Source organism: Polistes canadensis, unplaced genomic scaffold, assembly GCF_001313835.1.
Source record: "Polistes canadensis isolate GaletaPanama2010 unplaced genomic scaffold, ASM131383v1 scaffold_0, whole genome shotgun sequence".
NCBI lineage: Eukaryota > Metazoa > Arthropoda > Insecta > Hymenoptera > Vespidae > Polistes > Polistes canadensis.
The window spans coordinates 2,053,302-2,074,322 of NW_014569547.1; the positions used below are offsets into that span (position 1 = coordinate 2,053,302).

Genomic DNA, 21,021 nt, shown 5'->3' on the forward strand with positions numbered 1-21,021 from the left:
ATATTTATTTTTAATCTTACGTCTTATCAATGAGTAGTAATCATTTAATATAATGTCACTTAATTGTTATAAATTTGTTGTATTTAGACATAGATAAATCTACTTTAGAATTAAAATTAATATTAATATCTTAATCTTTAATATTTTATGTTAATGTAATATATTGCTATATACTTAACATAAAGAAAATTTTGCAATCCTTCACGCTGATAACATAATGGTGTCAATCAAAGAACCTTGCTCTTAAAAGTTGGTATTATACGATAAATTGGCAGTAAAATGATATAGGGTTATTTAGTGGAAAAAAAAGAAAGAAAAAAACTACTATTTGCTTCCTCATTTATATATATATATTTTCTCATAATTATTAATTTAAGTAAAAGGAGATAAAACATGTGGATTATATTATTTATAAATTATTAAGTATTAAGAATTATACGTTTACACTCTAATGACATCAAAACATTACCTATATATCGTAAGAAGTTATACCCAATAATTTAACTTGCAAGTTTTAACACTAACTGTAAATGTAACTAGCACATAACACAAATCACATTATATATATATATATATATACAATATATAAAACACATTCTTATTTCGTAATTGTAACCTAAAGGTAAGAAAAATATTTAAAATGTAGTAGTAAGATTAATACGATTTGTTACTTAAGTATTGGAAACACTCATGATCGCAAAAGTTTCAAGAGAAATATCTATCCGTAAATGAATAAAGAAAAAAAGAGAAAAAATAAGAAAAAAAATATATATATAAAAAGAAAAGAAAAAGACAATAAATAAGACGAGGGTATTGAAGAATAGGAAATACATCCCTGAACTAGTGCGTTGCGATTCGTCAGTTGTAGCGTTCGGGTTAGGTGGGGATAGGAGGGGAGAAGAGCAGGTTGAGGAGGCGGGGGTACTACTTTACGCCGAGGAGGAGAGCGTGCAAATGCGTCTCGCGGTCGAGGATCAACCAAGAGAAAATGAATAGTAAAATGGTTATTGCCACGCTATGACCAGAAAAAAATAAATCTTTGTTAACGTGAGTGAACAACGATGGATTCGTCGCACGAAATGGATCCAAGTGTATCGAGAAACGAGGCAGCTATAAGATCAGGTAAAGATTGAAATGTGATAAGGTAGCATAACTGTCGGCAAAGCCGCCTGCCTAAGAGCTCTGTTGGGTATTCTTTGTATGTGTGTTTGTGTGTGTATAGCTTCCCCTCTAATCGTGTTCGCGTTCCTTCCTTTATTTCAGAGCTGTACTTCTTAATAGCGAAATTTCTAGCATCGGGGCCATGTCAAGAGACTGCCACTGTGAGTATTATAATGAAATAAAATAATGTTTTGTCGTAGGACGCTATCAACTTAACTGACGAAAATGTATGTTTGTTTCAGACGCTTAAGCGCGAATTGGAGCGTGCGAAGGTAAGTAGAGATTGGTCCGTAGTTGACGTTTGCCGGACAGACACTATACATAGCGATCGTATCCCACATGGTTTGCACGTGGTTTCTGCTTGTCAAAACATTAGAATTCTGGGGTCGATGATCTCTTTAATACTACTTTATTAATTATTTATCACGTGGGAAACGCATCAAACGATCGAACGATCGATCCTTGTATACTTTTTTTTTGTTTCTTTTTTACAGGTATTGCCGGAAAGAATCGATTGGGAGGGAAATTCCCATAGTCAAAATTTCGAAGAACTTGTAAGTTTGTTGGCATTACGATGTTTATTTTCTTTTGTAATTGGGTCGTGGTTTTACCTCTGATCGAGAAGTTATAAAGTCTAGATTTGAGGTTACCGCGTCATCCTATATCCTCGCGCTTAATTCTCCATTTTCAAATCGTTGCCCGAAATATTATTCAAAGTACTATGTGCATCCCTTTCCAAGGGGCACAATCCCCTTTTCCATCCCACTCCTCTTCCATTCTTCTAGAGTTAGCGTCGCCATTGCGGAAGATTCTCCCCACTCCTTAGTTCTCTCTGCCAATGGTCGCTTGCTTTGAGCCATCTTGCGTGAGCTGATCAATGAATATACGTGCCTACGGCTTATTTATAGAACCTGATCTCGTGCACAACGAGTTCTACACCAAGATTGGATGTCTTCCTTCTTTCGACCTCTCATTGGTTAAAATCAGGCACTACTTTACTATTTATTTTAAATATTAGCGGGAACTTATAGCATATTGTATTTTTTCAAATCGATCATCCGTTTTCATTAAACAATCAGTTCATTACTTAATCGATAATTTTTTTATTCTTTATTCTTTATTTAAATTAATATTTATAATATGCTTTTTATTAAATATTTATGATATGCTTTTTTTCTTTTATTTGTATAAAGAAGAAATATTTTCTTATTTCCTAATAATGATAAAAATTTAATTCTTAATACGATTATTATCAACAGGAGAATAAATATTCTCACATAGGACCAGAATACTTGCTACAAATATGTGCAAGAATAGGTCCGATTTTAGAAAAAGAGGTACCACCATGTATTCCAGGAATTGTATCATTACTAGGAGCTGGCCGACAATCTTTACTACGTATACACGAAGGTATATATTTATTTTAGTTACATATAATATTTCAAAATATAAAAAATTTTGTATTAGAAAATAAAATTTTTATTGCATACACAGATCAATCTCGTCGAATACGTGGTATTTCTGCTTGCTCTGGAAGGTTCGGAGGAAAACCTTTTATGGATCTTCCTAATAATTTAACGGGGAATAATATAGGTAAATAATGAAACTATTAATCATATATTTCATATATTATATTAATTAAAATGTAAACGTATAAATTTATATATATATTTTCTTATTTTTTGATAATATTTTATAACATGCATATTATTTTTTTTTATTAGTGCGTATTATTCAAGCAAGGGAAAACTCAGGTCCTTTAAGTCGTAGAGAAGCTATACCAACCAAATTTTATAGTAAAATGCAACTTTATCGACATACATTAGGACATTTGTCAGCAGTTTATTGCGTTTTGTATGATCGAACAGGAAAATATATTGTTACTGGTGCAGATGATTTACTTGTTAAAGTATGGAGCTCTGTAGATGGCCGACTATTAGCTACATTTCGAGGTGTTTCAGCTGAGATAATGGATATAGCCATAAACTTTGATAACACCTTACTAGCTGCTGGAAGCTTAGATCGGATACTTAGAGTTTGGTGTTTCCAAACTATGTCCCCTGTATGTAATATATAATAATTACTTGCTAGACAAATTTTTTTTATAATATTAATTAATTCTTATTCATATACTATAATTATTTTGTCTTTTATTTATAAATTCAAATTAATATTTTAAGGTGGCTGTTTTGTCCGGACATTCTGGTATGATAACATCTATAAATTTTTGTCCTATTGCTTGCAATGGTGTTTATTATATGGTATCCACAAGTACGGATGGTTCTGTTGCATTTTGGTCTCATACGAAGCAACCGAATGAGAGGGTGGTATTTCAGTAAGTTAATAATTATATTTAGTAGATTAATTATTAATTAGTAAAATCAAAGATGATTTAAATATGAATAATATAATTATAGACCTAAACCGATCCAGTATCATGAAAAAATGAGACCTGGCCAAGCTCAAATGATATGTGCATCATTCAGTCCTGGTGGTTCATTTGTGGCTGCTGGCTCTGCAGATCACCATGTGAGAGTTTACATGATGTCAGGTGAAGAAGGACCGCGTAGAGTTTTAGAAGTTGAAGCACATTCTGATACAGTTGATAGTATTCAGTGGGCTCACCAGGGTTTAAGATTTATTTCTGGATCTAAAGATGGTACTGCGAATGTATGGCATTTTGAACAACAACAGTGGGTCCATAAACGCCTTCTTATGACCACAAGACTCCCTGGGTTTGTAAAAAATAAGAAAAATATTTTCAATATAGCTCACACACATACATTATATATCTATATTTTATTTAAAATTTAATTTTCTAGAGAGCCAGAAACAGACGACGATTCCAATAAAAAAACTAAAGTTACTATGGTTTGTTGGGACGTAAGTGACGAATGGGTAATTACAGCTGTAAATGATAGTTCATTGAAAGTGTGGAACTCAAAGTCAGGAGAATTAATAAAAGTCCTTCGTCGTCATAAAGATGAGGTGTTTGTATTGGAATCTCATCCGATAGATCCTCGTGTTATATTAAGTGCTGGTCATGACGGACAGCTTATTATTTGGGATGTTTTAAATTCTGAACCAGTGGCTTGTTTTCAAAATTTTATTGAAGGACAAGGAAATGGTGCCGTGTTTGATGCAAAGTGGTCTCCCGATGGAACAATGATTGCTGCTACCGATTCTCATGGTCACCTTTTAATGTATGGATTTGGATCTGGGGTCGAAAAACTTAAAATAGTAAGTCTTTTGTTTATAATATAAAGAAATGATGCATTTTTATAATGCTAAACAATTGAATCATGTAATACTTTGTAATAATATCCATTATAAACAAAATAAAAAATAATATAATTACAGGTACCGAAAGAACTTTTTTTTCATACAGACTATAGACCATTAATTAGGGATTCAAATAATTATGTTTTGGATGAACAAACGCAAACAGCTCCTCATTTGATGCCACCTCCATTCCTCGTTGATGTAGATGGTAATCCATACCCTCCGGCATTACAAAGATTAGTACCAGGTAGAGAAAATTGTCGGGGAGAGCAATTAGTACCTAATATAGCCGTTGGTGCTGGAGGTAAAATAATTGCATCTCTATTATTCTATTATTTATGTGTATTTTTATAAAAATACGAGATTTCATGTTTTTATATGTAATTAGGAATGCAAGAGGTAATAGAGGGTCTTCCCGTGCAAGAACCAAGATCCAATATTGACAGATTGATAGAAGCTCTTGCACAGAGACAAAATATTGGTGCGGATGGCGAATTACCTGTTAATGATAGAGAAGGTGAAAATATTGGAGAACAACCAATTCGTCAAATTGCTAGTCCACGTGGTAGTAGACCAGGTTTAAGGAGAGTCGGTGATGTCGAAGGTGTTAGACAAAGTAGTGGTAATTGGCAAAGAGATAACTACACATCTTGGAATAAACCACTTCTTGCTAAACCTATGAGTCAAGCTCTTAAAGAAACGCGATATAATGCGCTGTATGTTTATATGTTAATTATTTCTTATAACGAATAAGCATTTTTCCAAATGAACAATTTTTTACAGATCTTTTTAATATTTATAGTTGTGCAATGGCAGATATGGAGTTAGAAATTTGGAGGCGAGAAATGCGAAGCAGACCTCAACCTGCTTTGAACGCTACAGCTGTTCAAGATAGTATAGGAAGTAAAGTAGTTAATAGAAAACGTAATAGATGTGCTAGACATGGATATAGAACTAGAGCAGCACGTGATGAAGAACGAGAAGACGAAGAATTCGAAGTATTTTAAAATATTATTAATTTGTCGCACATTTATTTTTTTAATCTTTATTTTTATACTATATTGCTATTATTTATTTATAGAATCCTGAAAATGGAGGAACTACAGGTAGCTCAGCTAGTAGTAATACGAATGATTCTACCGCAAATGAAGAAGATTTGTGTTCAGATAGCTCCACTTCTGAATGTAGTACACAATATTCAGATTGGATTGCAGATCATGGTTTAAATCTTGAACCACCTAAACGTAGTAAACGTAAGCCTATTAAGAAAAGGTCTCTTACTCCACCAAGTGATATAGAGAGAAGACGTAATAAAAGTCGTACAGCAAAGGTAAACTTTCTTATTATTTTATTTTCTTATTTAACCGAATATTTTTACGTATCTATTGCATTTTTGTTAATCCGTGTATTAATTTCTTTTATCAGAAAGCATATATTTATAGTGAAGATATTGATGAAGTTCCTGAAGTTCTACGACCTCCTGAATGGCTTACCGAAGTAGTACCACGTAAAGCTCCATATTATCCACAAATGGGTGACGAAATAGTATATTTTCGTCAGGGTCACCAATTTTATTTAGATGCTGTTAGAAATAAAAAAGTTTATGAACTTGGTTTAAATAGTGAACCATGGGCTAAAGTGCACATAAGGGTGAGAATGATATATTCTAATATTATATTTTATAAAAATATAATTTTTTTATATAACGTATTAAAATTATTTAAGGCACAAGAATTTGTGAAAGTTGTTGGTATAAAGTACATAATACGTCCACCTCGACTTTGTTGTTTGAAACTTGCGTTAATGGATGAAGAAGGACGATTTACAGGAGAAAATTTTACAATTAAATATCACGATATGCCAGACGTTTTGGACTTTTTAGTTTTACGTCAAACATTCGACATAGCATTGGCTCGCAGCTGGTCTGAAGGTGATAGATTTCGATGTATGATCGATGATGGATGGTGGATGGGACAAATCCAATCTATGGAACCATTAGATGATGATTTTCCTGAATCATTTTTTATGTGTTTCCGTGTACGTTGGGATAATGGAGAATATGAACGAATGAGTCCATGGGATCTTGAACCAATTGATGGAGACAGTATGTTCATTATTTAAAAAATATATTAGATATTAATTGTAATTTTTTTTTTAGAATATTTCTATAAATATGATCTATGAAATTTAAATAAAATTGTATTTAAGGATTACCCGCAGAAATCGGAGGAGCAGTTCCTGTACTTCCAGAGGAGATACAAGCTATATTATATCAACCTACTCCAGAAGAATGGCCAATGGGTGATAGAGATGCGACATGTCGTAGAATTATAAGAGGCCTTGACCAAGTAATGAGCCTTGCGATAGCAGAACCTTTTGTGGCACCAGTAGATCTCAATGTGTATCCTGGTTATGCATTTGTTGTACAATATCCCATCGATTTATCAACTATAAAAGCTCGTTTTGAAAATCATTTTTATCGAAGAATTACATCTGCCCAGTTTGATATTAGATATTTGGCAACAAATGCTGAGATATTTAATAAACCTCATAGTGGGATAGTGAAATGGTCAAGGATAATAACTGATTTATGCTTACGTATAATAAAGTAAGTATTGGAATTTATTATTATCAAGCATGTAACAATGCAGCATTGATAATATATTGAATACATTAATTTTATTTTTATTTTTATACAGAGAAACTACGGAGCTAGATGTACCCGCAGTATATCATCAATTAGCTGATACATATTGCTCTTCAGAATCTGATGCAGATGCTGCTGTAAAAGATAAACCTTCAACGAGTACACAAAAATTAACTACCAGTCGAAATCTTCGATCGCAAGAAATGTCACAGAATTGGACATTGGCATGTAGACAATTATTGGATACTTTATGGCAGTGCGAGGATTCAATTCCTTTCAGGTATATCATATTAATAGTCTTGATTGTTTTAAAATATATGCGTTTTAATATTATTCATATTTTTTATAGAGAGCCAGTTGATAGATTAGAACATCCAGATTATCATCAAATAATAGATACACCAATGGATTTACGCACAGTAAAAGAAGACTTGTTAGGAGGAAACTATGAAACACCTTTAGAATTTTCTAAAGATATGAAGTTAATATTTACGAATAGTAGAAATTATAATACCAACAAACGTTCAAGAGTAAGTAAAACCGAAAAAATGAAAGAAAAAAACAGAAAACTTTCAAATAAATTCTTATCATTTTTAGAAAGATTTGCTTTTATATTTATTATTATCTATAGATATTCTCTATGACAATAAGATTATCAGCAATGTTTGAAGAACACATGCGTAAAATTATTTCTAATTGGAAGTCGGCAAGAAGACGTAATAATAATACAAAAGTAAATGTCAAAACGAAAGTACAGAAACGAAAGCAACGTTTAACAAATGGGACTGGTAATTTCTATTTTCTAAAAAGTTTGAACCCATAAAATTATATGTTTATTATATATAAATTAGTATCTTTTTTTTAAATATTATTTTATATAAGACAATATATATAAATTATTGTCTGTCAATATTGGTATTAAATAATTTTTGTTATTTAATAGGACCATCCAAAAAAAAGATTACTTGTACCGAAGATGAGGATATGATTACAGAAGATGAAGAACCAGTTGTGCAGCAGAAAAAGAAGCCTGCTAATTTACACGAACCAGGTATATACACATATAAGATTTTATTATACAGTAATCTTTCGATTTATGCGAGCATTTGGTTTCACGAATACAGCTGCAAGTAAGTTACGTAATTACGAAAATAAATTACACTGGCGAATCCTCGAATTTGTATTTTCACATAACGTATTATTATGATATCGAGGCTTCGGTAACTCAAGCGCGTTAAAATGAATTCACGTAAATGGAAGGATTATTGAATATAAATCTATTTCTAAAAAAGTTAAATTATAATTAACTTTTCAATTTAAATTAATCTTTATTTTCTTCTAGGTCCATCCCGAATAACTAATGGTGCTCCAAAACATGCAGGTAGTTCAACACGTTCGATGTTAAAATTGAGAATTCCTAGATCGATAGTGCAAAGAAAAATTAAAAAAAGTGATAGTGAATGTAGTGAATCCGAAGCATCGATGGAAAGTGATAGTAGTCATGGTCCTCCTGTTAGACGAACTAGAGCAAGGAAAGCAGTAAGCAGTGAGAGTACAGACAATGATTCTGGAGAAGTTTATACTCCTGGTGGTCGTGGAAAACAAACTCGTAAAATTCGTAGTAAAAATAGTAAAAATAATAGACAAGTTAAATCTAATTCTAAACAGTTTGTTATTCCTGATGATGATGCAGAAGATGATGCAGAGGATCAAGATCAGTTTGTTTCTGAATCTTCAGAAGAAGAAAGTGAAGAAGAAGTAATTCAGAAGAGTAATACAAGATCGCGAAAGTTGCCAAATGCAGCAGCTTCAAAACATACTGCAAATAATAGAAAAAATAATGTTTCTGAAAGTCGTTCTGATGATGAAGAAGAAGAAGAAGAGGAAGAGGAGGAAGAAGAAGAAGAGGAGGAAGAGGAACAATTGCAACATGGTACTAACAATGAAGATTCGGATAGCGATGATACAGAAGAAGTTGTGGAGCCCTCAACATCTCAAAGAAAATCACGAACATCTAGAGAATCTAATCATCAACATGTATTATCTAATTCTCGGAGAAGTAAAAAGCGTGCACGTTATAACGAAGACAGTGATGCAAGTAGTGCATTACCAGTGAGAAATAGACGTAAAATCAAACGACGCGATTATGCTGAAGATGAAAGTGATGATGATAGTATACCAGAACCTGGAATAAGCATAAGTAGTAGAGGCCGAGTGAGGAAAATGACAGCTCGTGCACGTGCTTTTCTTTTAGAATGACCTTAACAGCAGCATTCTAGTAATGTATCATTTAGATAAAAATTATCGATTTACGAGTAAATAAAAGAAGAAGAAAAATAAATTTGACCTGATGACATTGAAGATAGAGTGTAATCATAATGGACAAATAACACTCTAGATAAAAAACACTTAGATAAATGCCAGATGTTTAGCCTGAGAAAATTTCAGGATATTCTTATGCAAAAAAGTGTGTATACTTGAAACTATTAACAGCAATATGAGTTTAATACTCCTGCAACAATGTACTTCCATTATTATGAGATAGAGAAAATAAAGGTATTTTTTAACGTTTAAGTGCAAATGTAAAAAGACTATCAAGAGAAAGAATTTGAAGCAAAGTGAAAGAACATTAATCCGCCCTATAATACTCTTATCATGTCAATATTATTTAATGACATTTGAAGAATCAATTGAAAAAAGACAGTTAAAGATTTTAAAAGTGTGAGTGATCATATTTTTGAATATGTTATTTGTTTATCTCTTAAGCATATAAAATTAAATAATAATTTTTATTCTCAGTATAAAAATTTATTTTATGTTTGCTATTTACTGGATTACTAAAAACTTTAAGCAGTTTGTTATTGATTCTATATCAACATTTATAATCCGTATAAAAGCATTTCGATTCTATTGGTTACATTTTAATTGCACGTTAAAAAATAGTTAACAAAAAATAGCAACAAGAATAAGTAACTTAAAAATATTAGTTTTTATTAAGAGATATATTTTATCTTGGCCAATAAAATATTCCATGCTGTTATAAAACTAATATAGCTTTATTTTGCCAAAAATTATTTTCATTTATACGAATTATTAAGAAAATAAACAATTCACTTGTTTAAATACACAGAAGTACCTTTGTGAAATCATTAATGATCACACTTTTGTCAATATATATAAATTTAATTTTTGAATATATGTATATTATATTAGTTTATTTAATACTTAGATTATATTAGTGATTATATATATATATATATATATATACACCTATGATGTTTTACGCAAACAGTAACAGTTGTTACTACCATCGAATTTAATGTATCCGTAAATGTTACATTTTGTAAATAACGATGTCACAGGCTTTTCTAAATATTTTGCAGAAACATCGTTAAAATTAGAGAAAAATATAAAATTTTTATGGTAGTCTTAATACATAATAGATTTCTAAGATGCATAGTTTGTATGTTTATTGATAAAGAATCCTAAAAAAAGTTTTTTAAAAAATTGTATGTTACGATTAGAAAACTATTCATCCGATTAATGTAATATTTAACAAAATTTTCTTTATAAATACAAATATTTAATTAATAATCATCCTAAAGCAATTTAAAATCAGAAGACAAGAATGACAGGATTAACATTTGTTTACCAAATAAGTTGTGTAAAAAAGAATTAAATAGAATAAGGAAATGTTAATCTGTCAATAATTATGTCATCTGTATTTAAACTTACGGAGGTACTAAGTAAAGGTAATTTAATTTACTGAATTAAGTTATTCATACTTATTCTAACTCTGATAAAAAAAATTCTTACTCTTAGAGATTCTGTACATTATATTAAATAAGGCAGTGCCTTTACAAACCCTAACACTTATTTTGAAGATACCTGTGCTACTTATTCTAATTGTAAGATATATGTATCAATTAGAATTATTGTAAGTAATCATTTAGTTAGGAATATTTCATTACTGACAGTGATAATATATAAAATACTTGAATATGTAAAATTGTACAAACATTTTGAAGTAGAACTAATTTTTTAAAAATTACTATAAAATATAATTGTATGTTATATATTATATAATTATGCAATTATATATTATATAATTATATATCTATACTCTGTTATGAAAGTGTTACCTTTACATGCAGTTTATATATTTCTTACTGCATATTATAAATCACTGATTGTGCATTTTTTATTCATGCAACTAAATGGTATGTTTTGAATTTTAAAAGATTAGAAAATTCAAAAATATTTTAAGTAATTCTATAATAGATTACCAAGGCAGTTGCATAGATTAAGTAAGCATAGATTAAGATCACATGCACAAATCTGAAAATCTTGACTGTCTCGAGCAATTGTGATATTAGTATAAGACTATAAAATATATAATATTATAAATATTCGTAATTAGGATAATGAATATTTTTTTAATGAAGTCTTAACTTAAGAACAAATATCATATAAGCTCAATGAATTACTAAATCTTTGCCATCAATTATATCTTTTGTTATTTCTTTGATTATATCGAGTAATATGCTTCATATCTTAACGTTCAGAATTATTATTATTCAATGTATATGCTTTTTTGCGTTGGGTTATAGGATTTCATAAATAATGCAACAATAATAGTTTGTTTTTATATTGATGTAAAATATTCTATATATTGTTGCATATTGATATCATTTTCATGGATTCCCACCGCGACTAATAAAAATTACACAGAATTCTTTAATATTTATATTTGTTTATTTTCCTAGACCACATCTATATTCCTCTTACCTATATAATTCTCTTGAAACATAATATTTCAAATATCGTCTCGTTTAAAAATAAATTCTTATTATTTTACGATACCGCAACTATATATATAGTAACATTAACATATTCGAAAAAGATAATTCTAATGAACGAACGATAAAGCTTTATCTATACAAATTATATTCTAAAGATAACTTATTTTAAAGCAAAAAATTATAAAAAAAGTTTCATTTTTTTGTCATCTATTATAACAAACAACCATTAGCTTAACACTACTTGCGACGAAATTATGTAAGACATAATGTACATTGCATTGACAAAAATATCGATTTCCCAGGTCTCACTACTTAAAGGTTGCCGTTTCTGGAAGATAACAAACGAAATTTTCATATTTTAATATTCAATACATCACAATGTTATATTTATGTTACAAAGTTAATACAAATCCATAATTTAAGAGCATAAAAATCATGAAAAATTCTAATAATTATAATCATTATCAAATAGAAACTAATATTGTATTTCAAATTTTCCCTCCAAATATTTAAAAATTACGCGCGAAAAAATATATTTATAAATCAAATACTTACTTGTGTTTTAATAATCGAAAAATAAAATAATTTGTTTAAATTTGTATATACAAATAAGTATTTAATAATAATTAATATTTGTAATGAAATTTAAATTTTAATTAATTAAATAGGATTTAATCTTAGCCGAGACTTTCCTGAAAATTTCGCACAATATTTAAAAACGTATTATAAGCGGAGATGTCAGATTTTGAAATATGTGATGAAAGAACAAAAGATTTAGATAATAAATATATATTTAGACATTAGTGGTTTATATAAATTCTGAAAAGAGTTAGTTCGCTGACTTATGTATATCATTTCTTGTTACGGAGCCTAATAAGCATGGAATATGATAAAGAAATCAGTTCAAGCGAAGATGAGTTCGATTTTTCGTCGATGAAATGGTCGGTCATTCTATTTCGTATATAGTACCCGGCTTATGGATCGGGAATAAGATTTGTTCAGGAACAGATTTTGTCAAATACATATAATTAACCCTTCTGAGCAACCTACCTTCAGAAAATAATTAGCACATATTTCTCGCCTTGCTTTTATTTACTGTGCTACTATTTTTTTGTTTATCTGCACATTTCTTATATGATGCCATTTTTTAATCACCGATAACGTAACGCCAGGCGATGAAAATTAAATATTTTAGAATTACTGAATATATATATATTACTTGGATTATTATTAATTTTTCATGTTTTATATTGAAATATTAATAGTGGTATAAATAATATAATAAAAAAAATTTGCGGCAAGCGTTTATTGGATGAAATAAGATACCATCATTAATATTAATAGGACTATTTTGTTCTAATCTAATCAATTCTTCGCTTTTTTAATAAGTATTTAAATAAATATGCATTTCATTTTTACGATTTTAATATCGCTTTTAACAAGAATATTACGTAACTAACATCGCGGAAATAACAAAAAAAGAAATATTTATATATATATGTATGTATATACGTAATAAAATATAATAAATTAGAGACAATAAAAATAAATATAAGCACATACGTATATGTAAGCAATACAATTGAAATTTTGGATCAATTGTTTAGTAGTTAATATAAATTAGGGATATACAAGGCTTTATTACAACTAATAGTGCTAGAAAAATAAATAACAATAAAACCATGTTTATATACATAAAATACACGTCAATAAGCACAAAAGAGAAGAGAAAGAAAAATTGATAATAATAAAAAAAGGGTTTATCGAAATTGGAAAAAATAAAGCATCAAATTTCAATACTTTTTCTTACATAAATAATATTACATGACTACATTTGCAATTTTGACTGGATCATTCTTTTGTGTGTGTGTTTACAGTCAAAACAGATCATCGTGCGATTCTTTTTTTTTTTTATAACATGTCACTTTGGTTACAATAATCAAATCGCATGGGTATTTTTAATTATATTTAACTAATAGTAGAATTGTTTAATTTATGTATCATTGTACTTTCATTCAAAAGTAACCCGTTTGACTCCGTTTACTTATTTATTTATTTATTTTATCTTTTTCCAAGAAGAAGAAGAAGAAGAATATACGATCTTTCCATATAATGCAGCAGCAATTGTACTTTGTACGAGATGGTTACATAAAGAAAAATAGTTATTTTCGCGCTTGTGTGTGTCTGTGTATCTTTTTCTTATTTTCTTTTTCCTTTTTAAATTGTTTCAGATAAAATTTAATTGTATACTTCGTGGTATCGAAGTAGTCATATTTAATTCGCATATTATTCGCTAAATTATAGAAAAGCCTATAGTGTATTGTTGTTTTTTCATTTTTATTTGGACTTTGAAATTGAATAATCGAATACATATTTGAATCAATTTGCTACATTCGATATTTTTTGTTATTTGTTCGCTATAATGTGAAATAATAATCAGTCGATTTTGAAATTATGTTACACAGTAATAATAATAATAATAGTAATAATAATAATCATAATAATAATATGGAATGTCCGTTAAGCTCGCTAGTATAATAATCTTGAAATCTCAATGTAAAAATTTTTCAAGCGCGAGCGATAATTACAATGCAATAATCTTGCATTTCTTTTTATTTACAGTTTACAAACGTTTTCTAATCAAGAGAAACGAAATTTTATTATGAAACGTGCCATTAAACGAATATTCTTATCGGTTTTATGTCCGTTCTTTTAACGGACATAACATCGGATGATCATATTTTTCTTTTTCTTTTCTTTATTGTTTTTTTTTCTTCATTGATGAACTTTCGCGATTTTATAAATACTCCCCAAATATATTCCATTAACTTAAATAAAATATGAAACCATTTTTGTACGATAGAAATATCGATAATTTGTTTTCATTTCGAACGAAGAACATTATAAGATAAAATAAAATTAGTTCTCGATAGTAACGACCATTTGTAAACGAGAAGAATAAAAAATAACTTAAAAAAAGAAAAAAAAAAGAAAAAATAGAAAATAATATATATTCCGATACTCTTTTTTAAAGAGCCCCCGATCGACGTTCAATAATTATGCATTCTATTTTTGTAATTATCGTTGCCAATTTTGGCTGATATATTATAAACTTTTGTAACGATTTAACATATTTCTATGGAGAAAAAAGAGCCCCAAATTCTATTTTGACTATAAATTTTTGTAACTATGGACGTTTTATTTTTTTTCAATTTATATAAAATTCGTCAAGATAGATTTAACAATGTAATTACTTAAGGTAGTTTAGGTTTCAACAATTAAAATCTTCTATGAAGAATAATTGCTCCTAAGTTTGGACCAAACGAGACACATCATCCTAACAATTAAATTTGAGGTGAGGCGAAGTGGTCTCACTTAGTTAATCACATTTCGATCGTTAAACCCTAAGAAGATATATCTGAATAAGGTGGGTGTATGTGTGTGTATGTGTATGTGTGTGTGTCGCATAGGCACGCGCGCGCACGTGCATCGCGACAAATATAGAATAAACTTGTTTTTTTTTTTCTTGTGTACAAGTTTATAAACGACTTAATGCGATCAATGGTCGTTAAACTTATCGAATCGTAGGAAGGAAACTACCAAATCAGATTTGGCCGTCTACATCTACTTGATATCGAAGCGTAAGATATTGAGCAACATCGGTCATCCTGTTGATACTACGATGAAGTCCCCGTAAATGATGTTTGAAGTTGTTGGCAAATGAATTAGCTAGATCGATACACTCCTCGTTCTCAAGACTGGAATCATTTTCAACTCCAATTTCGGACTCGGAATCGGATGATAGAGAAGATGCGATAGAGGATGCGCTTTGTATACTTTGCATCGATGTAGTACTTGGACAACGTGCGTGTCCCAATCTGTTAGCAGTTTCTGTGCTAGTTTGATAAGCTAGAACTGATTTATCGGCATCCTCATCTTCTCGGGGTTGTACGCGATCCTCCTTAGACCAAAGTAATTCGACTTTCATTTGATTGACGATGTGATACAAACGATACAAATCCGTATTGGCTAACGTTTCCTTAACGTTATTACCAGCTTTCAAACGAATCGTATCACCAGCATCACCTACTGTCAAATCCAACAGTCTTCTTGGTATTAAGATCGTTTCTTCCATTTCGCTGACAGTTTTGACGAATCTTTCCATGCTGTTCAAAATGCTGGCGCAACTGAACTCTGGCTCGTCATGTCGTGCGATTCTACGAAGACTCGTCCTATAACACGTAACATTATTATCCCATTACTTACTTTCATCTTTGCTTTTCAAAGGGAGCAACGCTCAGCGTAATTTAACTCGCACACATCCTCCACACCCATGCACATACCACACATACACGCGTGATAAAGATCTTAAAATTGAATGATATTCTACCACCACAGCCAATGAAGATCATTCTTTTTTTTTTTAAAGAGGGAGAAAGAGAGAAATATTATCAAAGAAAAATAATACACATACTGCCTGTGCAACATTTTAAATTCTTGCTCTTAGATGCACACGAATGTTAATAATTTCTCTAAGTTATAATACTAATAAAATATACTACTAATGTACTATTACTATCGTTGAACAATTGAAATCGCAAAAATCGACTTTAATTTCAAGCAATGCGTGTCGTGTTTCTCCGAACGTTAAAAGCGAATAACTCAGTTACCCGATGGAAGAGCATTAACTTTCTTTCATGTAAACATATACATATGTAACACACGCATAATTATTTGATTCATAAATATTTAAAACATATTTAAATGAACATTTGTCTTTATTTATCCCACGCTCCTTATTAATATTCATTGTTAAACTATATAAATTATTGTTTCTACCGTTGGACTTGAGAATGTATAAGGAACTCGACAACAGACATATTGTATGATAATTCAATTGGCAAAACATTTTTCTAAATTTTCCTACGAATTGCGTATTTAATCGAAACTGTGGAAAGGGGAAAAGAATGTGAGAGAGACAAGGGGTAGGTAGGAAGTAAGGAACAGCTATTGACGATATATAGTGTATAGGTTGCGTGTTCCGGAGTCACCTTTGACCGAAGTTCACGCCTTTCACGAATATAAGCGAATGTCATCGGTCGTAGTTTTTAAAACTGATGTTCTTTTTTATCTCTTACATAATGAATCGATATATCGACTAGTACTCTTTTACATATGTTAAATAAATATATATCATAATAAGTATATACGTAGATATGAAAGCTCGAATTACATTCCTACGATCTATCTGTCTCTATCCTTTTTTGTACTTGATCGACTTTGACCTTGTTCTTTCTTCGTCTAAATATTAAATGAGAATTTCACTTGTCGCCTATTACCAAGAATTTCATATTCCTAGTAGTAGTATTAGATGAGTTGCTATTTTTTACTTTACATATTTTGCGACGTATTTCATCATCGTCATCACCATCATCATCATCATTATAATATATCTTTCTCTCTCTATTTTTCTCATGTTGAAGTAGTAACTCAAGGATACATTTAAGGAAATAATTTGGCTGTCGAATAGCGCTATAAATATTCGAGTCTAAAGGAAGTATGTATATAAGAGCGATGGTGGTATGAATACATGCATGTATGTACATACGCAGTAGTATAGTAGTGTAGTAGTAGTAATGTAGTAGTAGTAGAAGGGATCGTATGATTCTCTTATGAGGACATGTGCACCCGTTATCGCTTCAGGCTATATGAATGATTATACTTATCAATGTAATATCACGTTAGTTGTGTATGTTTCGTTAATTGTTATTTTTTTGTTGTTTTAATATATATGTTACATATAATTTACTGTTTATAAATTTTTGTTAATCTCGGAGGTCAAAATCGTACTATTTAATGATAACACGCGTTCGTTTTATTAATGGAGAAAGAAAAATAAAACAAAAAAATAAAAATAACATGTGAATATATTCTTTGGCGAGCAAATGTTAAGCCTTTATCAATGCGAGATAAGAAAGTAATTATTAATTGATAGTGCAAAATAATTAGAATCATCAGTTTAACAGAGCAAGTTTTAATTCATTAATTTGTTGATATATCGAAGCTATTCGAGTGTCATTATCTCGTAACATGCACATATTTAATGAGAATCACGCATCAATCCCGTTTTCTCAACGTGTACAATATACTAGAAATATTTAATCTTCAAATTTTACGTATCTGGCAATTAGATAAATGGATATATATATAAATCATTCTATTATCTAAGACTATATATCTATTTTTTAATTCATTTTTACAAATATTTTTTTATATATATTTTTATAATAATAATATCACACATGAAAGATAAAATTAATTTGTTTTATTATTCGAAAATACTGTGTGCGTTGCATATAACTCTGCATTTGACCCAACGCGGCACACGTTGTCTCTCTACGTAATATAAATTTAATAAGGCATCATTAGTTTTCATAATAAGGGCTTCAGTATAGTTCATTCCCTAGATCAAATATTATTATGCACATCCGCTATTTTGTTAAAATTATTGAGACTATTTTTGCGGAAAATGAATTTATCTTTCGCTGAATAATAAATTTCAACGATTTTAGAAAAACGCGTGATCCAGGAAATAGAATTATCTAAATATTTATATTATAGTTAATTTTTTCTTTTTGGCTTGAAAGCCTTGACATTTGTATAATAATTAAATCATTTCCTTTCCTCATCGTTTATCTCATTGATATTTTTTATCTTTTATGAAGATTTAATCTTGTAATTCTTCTTATCATTACATGAAAAGCTGTTTCAAATATAAAAATATATAATAATCTAAATTAAATACTTATTCGTCGTTAAGATCTTAAGATATATATAAACGATAATATCAACAAATTAAGAGATTATCGTATTTATTTAAAAAACTAATTCATTAAAAAGTGATCTTTGGCTAAAAGAAAACTATTTCTAGCTTAATTCACCTTTCTAACATCCGACTTTTTTTCTTTCATTGTTAAACGTCATGTGGGTATACCCTAAAGCTTATTTCTGATTCGTTGCACAATCACAACAAATAAAAATTCACTTAAAATGAAATGAACGAATTCTTGGATTCTATCAAAATTAATTTGGATTGTAAAATTTATAAATTTAAACAACTTTCCTCTTTCGAAATTCTTTCCTACGTGCGATGTTTGTTTACTGGGAATCACAACATTAAATTCATCTGAAATTTTTGGAACGAAAACCAAATTGGAATATCCTATAATGAATAATATTAAGATTATATGTAAATTTTTTTTATAAAAAGAAAATATATTAAATTCAAAGTCATGTTACATGTATATACATACATATATGAATATATATATATATATATATATAACCGAAAGGTAAAAGAATTCATGTGGCATAGCCTCATTTCAAAGAAGCCACATCATTGGATATCTTCTTGGTCTCTCTCCCGTTGATACAGAGAAAATAAATTGACATAGATCTTTACGCATCCCTTAGTTGCTCGTCAAACTTAAAATTGAATTTAACCGCGTAGACAAGGCAATATATATACCACACTATGACGTTTTATTCCCGTCATAAGCTATGACTAATTTAATGGATATACACGCCTATACGACGACAAAGACGACAATAGACAAGGATGAATGATTCTTCTCCGAAATAGGTATTGCTACGAAATAGGATTACACGTTTGATTATGAATTGCCCTAATTTATTTGATTGGTGAATACCTCTGCGCTGTGTTACGGGATTGGTTGCTCCATGTCACGCGTTTCCGAATTGCTATGACGACCTTATTACCCGAAGAGTTTTTTAGGTGAGAGAAATAAAAAAAGATGATGATAAAAAAGTAAGCAATGAGGGAAAGGAGAAAGTTTTGATTAAAAAAAACAGACAAATAAGAGTTATCCATACCTGCTGTTGTCGACGTCTGAATAATTCATTTTTCAGGGTTATGTGGACCTCGTTAATATATATTAATGTATTTCGTTGAACGAATGAGTAACAGGAGCAATAGCAGAGAGACAAACGTACCAGCTGATTTTTTCGGACTCTTACACTACACTGTCACAATGACGCGTTGCCTCACGCGAGGTAAGAAAAACGTGCGTGATTGGACTTCCTAATATCTCTTCCCCTCTTACTGTCTTTCGTACAAAAAAAAAAACAATCGTTTGATCAGATTATTGGGCAAGAGTCACGGTTACGGGGTGGTAGTGGTAGAGTGGAAAATCGTTCGCGTTGATTGGCAGCGCCGCCAGCGTATGATTCGATAAGCTTTCCCGTACCATACATATATTGATAAGTAGGATCACGTGACGTATGCGCGAGCGTCATCTCTCGACATATGCGTGACGTAGCACGGCTCATTTGTTTTGCTATGTCGTCAAGAATTATTTTGAGAATTTAATTAACTTGCTCACGTGCCTTCTCCCTTCTCTTTAATCCCCTTCCATTCCCTCTTTTTTTTCTATAACAACGTATATAACATACATGCATAGAGATATACTAATATTATCGTTCGTAAAATTTTATTTTCAAGCACGAATCATGTGTTCGATAAGTGCGATTTCTTAATTATCTCCATGACCTTCCATGTTAAGTAGCAAATTTTTTATAATAAATTTTTCTATCCACTTATTACGTAGTAGTTTGAAAAATTTCTATTCATGCTTTGATCCAGTGGCGACACTTAAAACGTTTGGCCCTCCCCGCAAAATATAATTCTAAATTCCCAGAAAAAAAGGCAACTTATATTATATATATTATATAATGAATATTAATATTTTTATTGGATGTTTCAAAATGTAGAATTTTTTTTCGAAATTATAAATTTATAACATATTTAATTATATCTTTTGTATCCATTTTATTAGTAATTTTAGCTTCTATTGCTCAAAGACATAAATAATGAATTTACTTATTTATTGTAACACAACACTTTATCACTTACATTAGCAACAATTTAAACGAAAAAAGAACGAATTTAAATTAGGTATAATTTTAGTAAAATTAAAGAATAATAAATACAAAAATTTGGGCCCCTTTCCGACTTCGGGTCCTTCTGCGTTGCAGGATCTTGCAGTATTGTAGTTCCGCCCCTGCTTTGACCCACTGTTAAATATTTAATTTTAAGAATATTCGAATTCA

General features: G+C 30.0%; 2 protein-coding genes across 2 annotated transcripts; one reads left to right on the forward strand and one right to left on the reverse strand.

Moving 5' to 3' along the window:
- The first annotated feature begins 908 nt into the window (after window positions 1-908).
- Window positions 909-10,025, forward strand: LOC106793035 (PH-interacting protein). The gene is made up of 22 exons (XM_014759627.1): window positions 909-1,122; window positions 1,264-1,322; window positions 1,404-1,433; window positions 1,656-1,715; window positions 2,421-2,571; window positions 2,656-2,754; window positions 2,886-3,223; window positions 3,342-3,496; window positions 3,579-3,896; window positions 3,984-4,401; window positions 4,522-4,747; window positions 4,832-5,159; window positions 5,246-5,441; window positions 5,525-5,773; window positions 5,869-6,093; window positions 6,169-6,547; window positions 6,652-7,051; window positions 7,143-7,370; window positions 7,440-7,620; window positions 7,722-7,878; window positions 8,034-8,141; window positions 8,433-10,025. The coding sequence occupies exons 1-22, from the start codon at window positions 1,062-1,064 to the stop codon at window positions 9,347-9,349; spliced, it is 5,283 nt and encodes a 1,760-aa protein (XP_014615113.1). The 5' UTR covers window positions 909-1,061; the 3' UTR covers window positions 9,350-10,025.
- A 3,487-nt stretch (window positions 10,026-13,512) lies between these two features.
- On the reverse strand, window positions 13,513-20,131 carry LOC106793109. Its single transcript, XM_014759759.1, has 2 exons — window positions 19,786-20,131; window positions 13,513-16,124 (listed from the first exon to the last, which is right to left on the reverse strand). Exons 1-2 carry the CDS (start codon window positions 19,812-19,814, stop codon window positions 15,497-15,499), a joined length of 657 nt encoding a protein of 218 aa, XP_014615245.1. The 5' UTR covers window positions 19,815-20,131; the 3' UTR covers window positions 13,513-15,496.
- Window positions 20,132-21,021: the final 890 nt, after the last annotated feature.

Coding starts and splice junctions, on each gene's coding strand:
- LOC106793109 (XM_014759759.1), bottom strand. CDS start 19,814: ATGAATTATTCAGACGTCGACAACAGCAG. Junction 16,125..19,785: donor TCAGACGTCGACAACAGCAG/GTATGGATAACT, acceptor TACGTGTTATAG/GACGAGTCTTCGTAGAATCG.
- LOC106793035 (XM_014759627.1), top strand. CDS start 1,062: ATGGATTCGTCGCACGAAATGGATCCAAGTGTATCGAGAAACGAGGCA. Junction 3,497..3,578: donor AATGAGAGGGTGGTATTTCA/GTAAGTTAATAA, acceptor ATATAATTATAG/ACCTAAACCGATCCAGTATC. Junction 7,621..7,721: donor ATACCAACAAACGTTCAAGA/GTAAGTAAAACC, acceptor TATTATCTATAG/ATATTCTCTATGACAATAAG.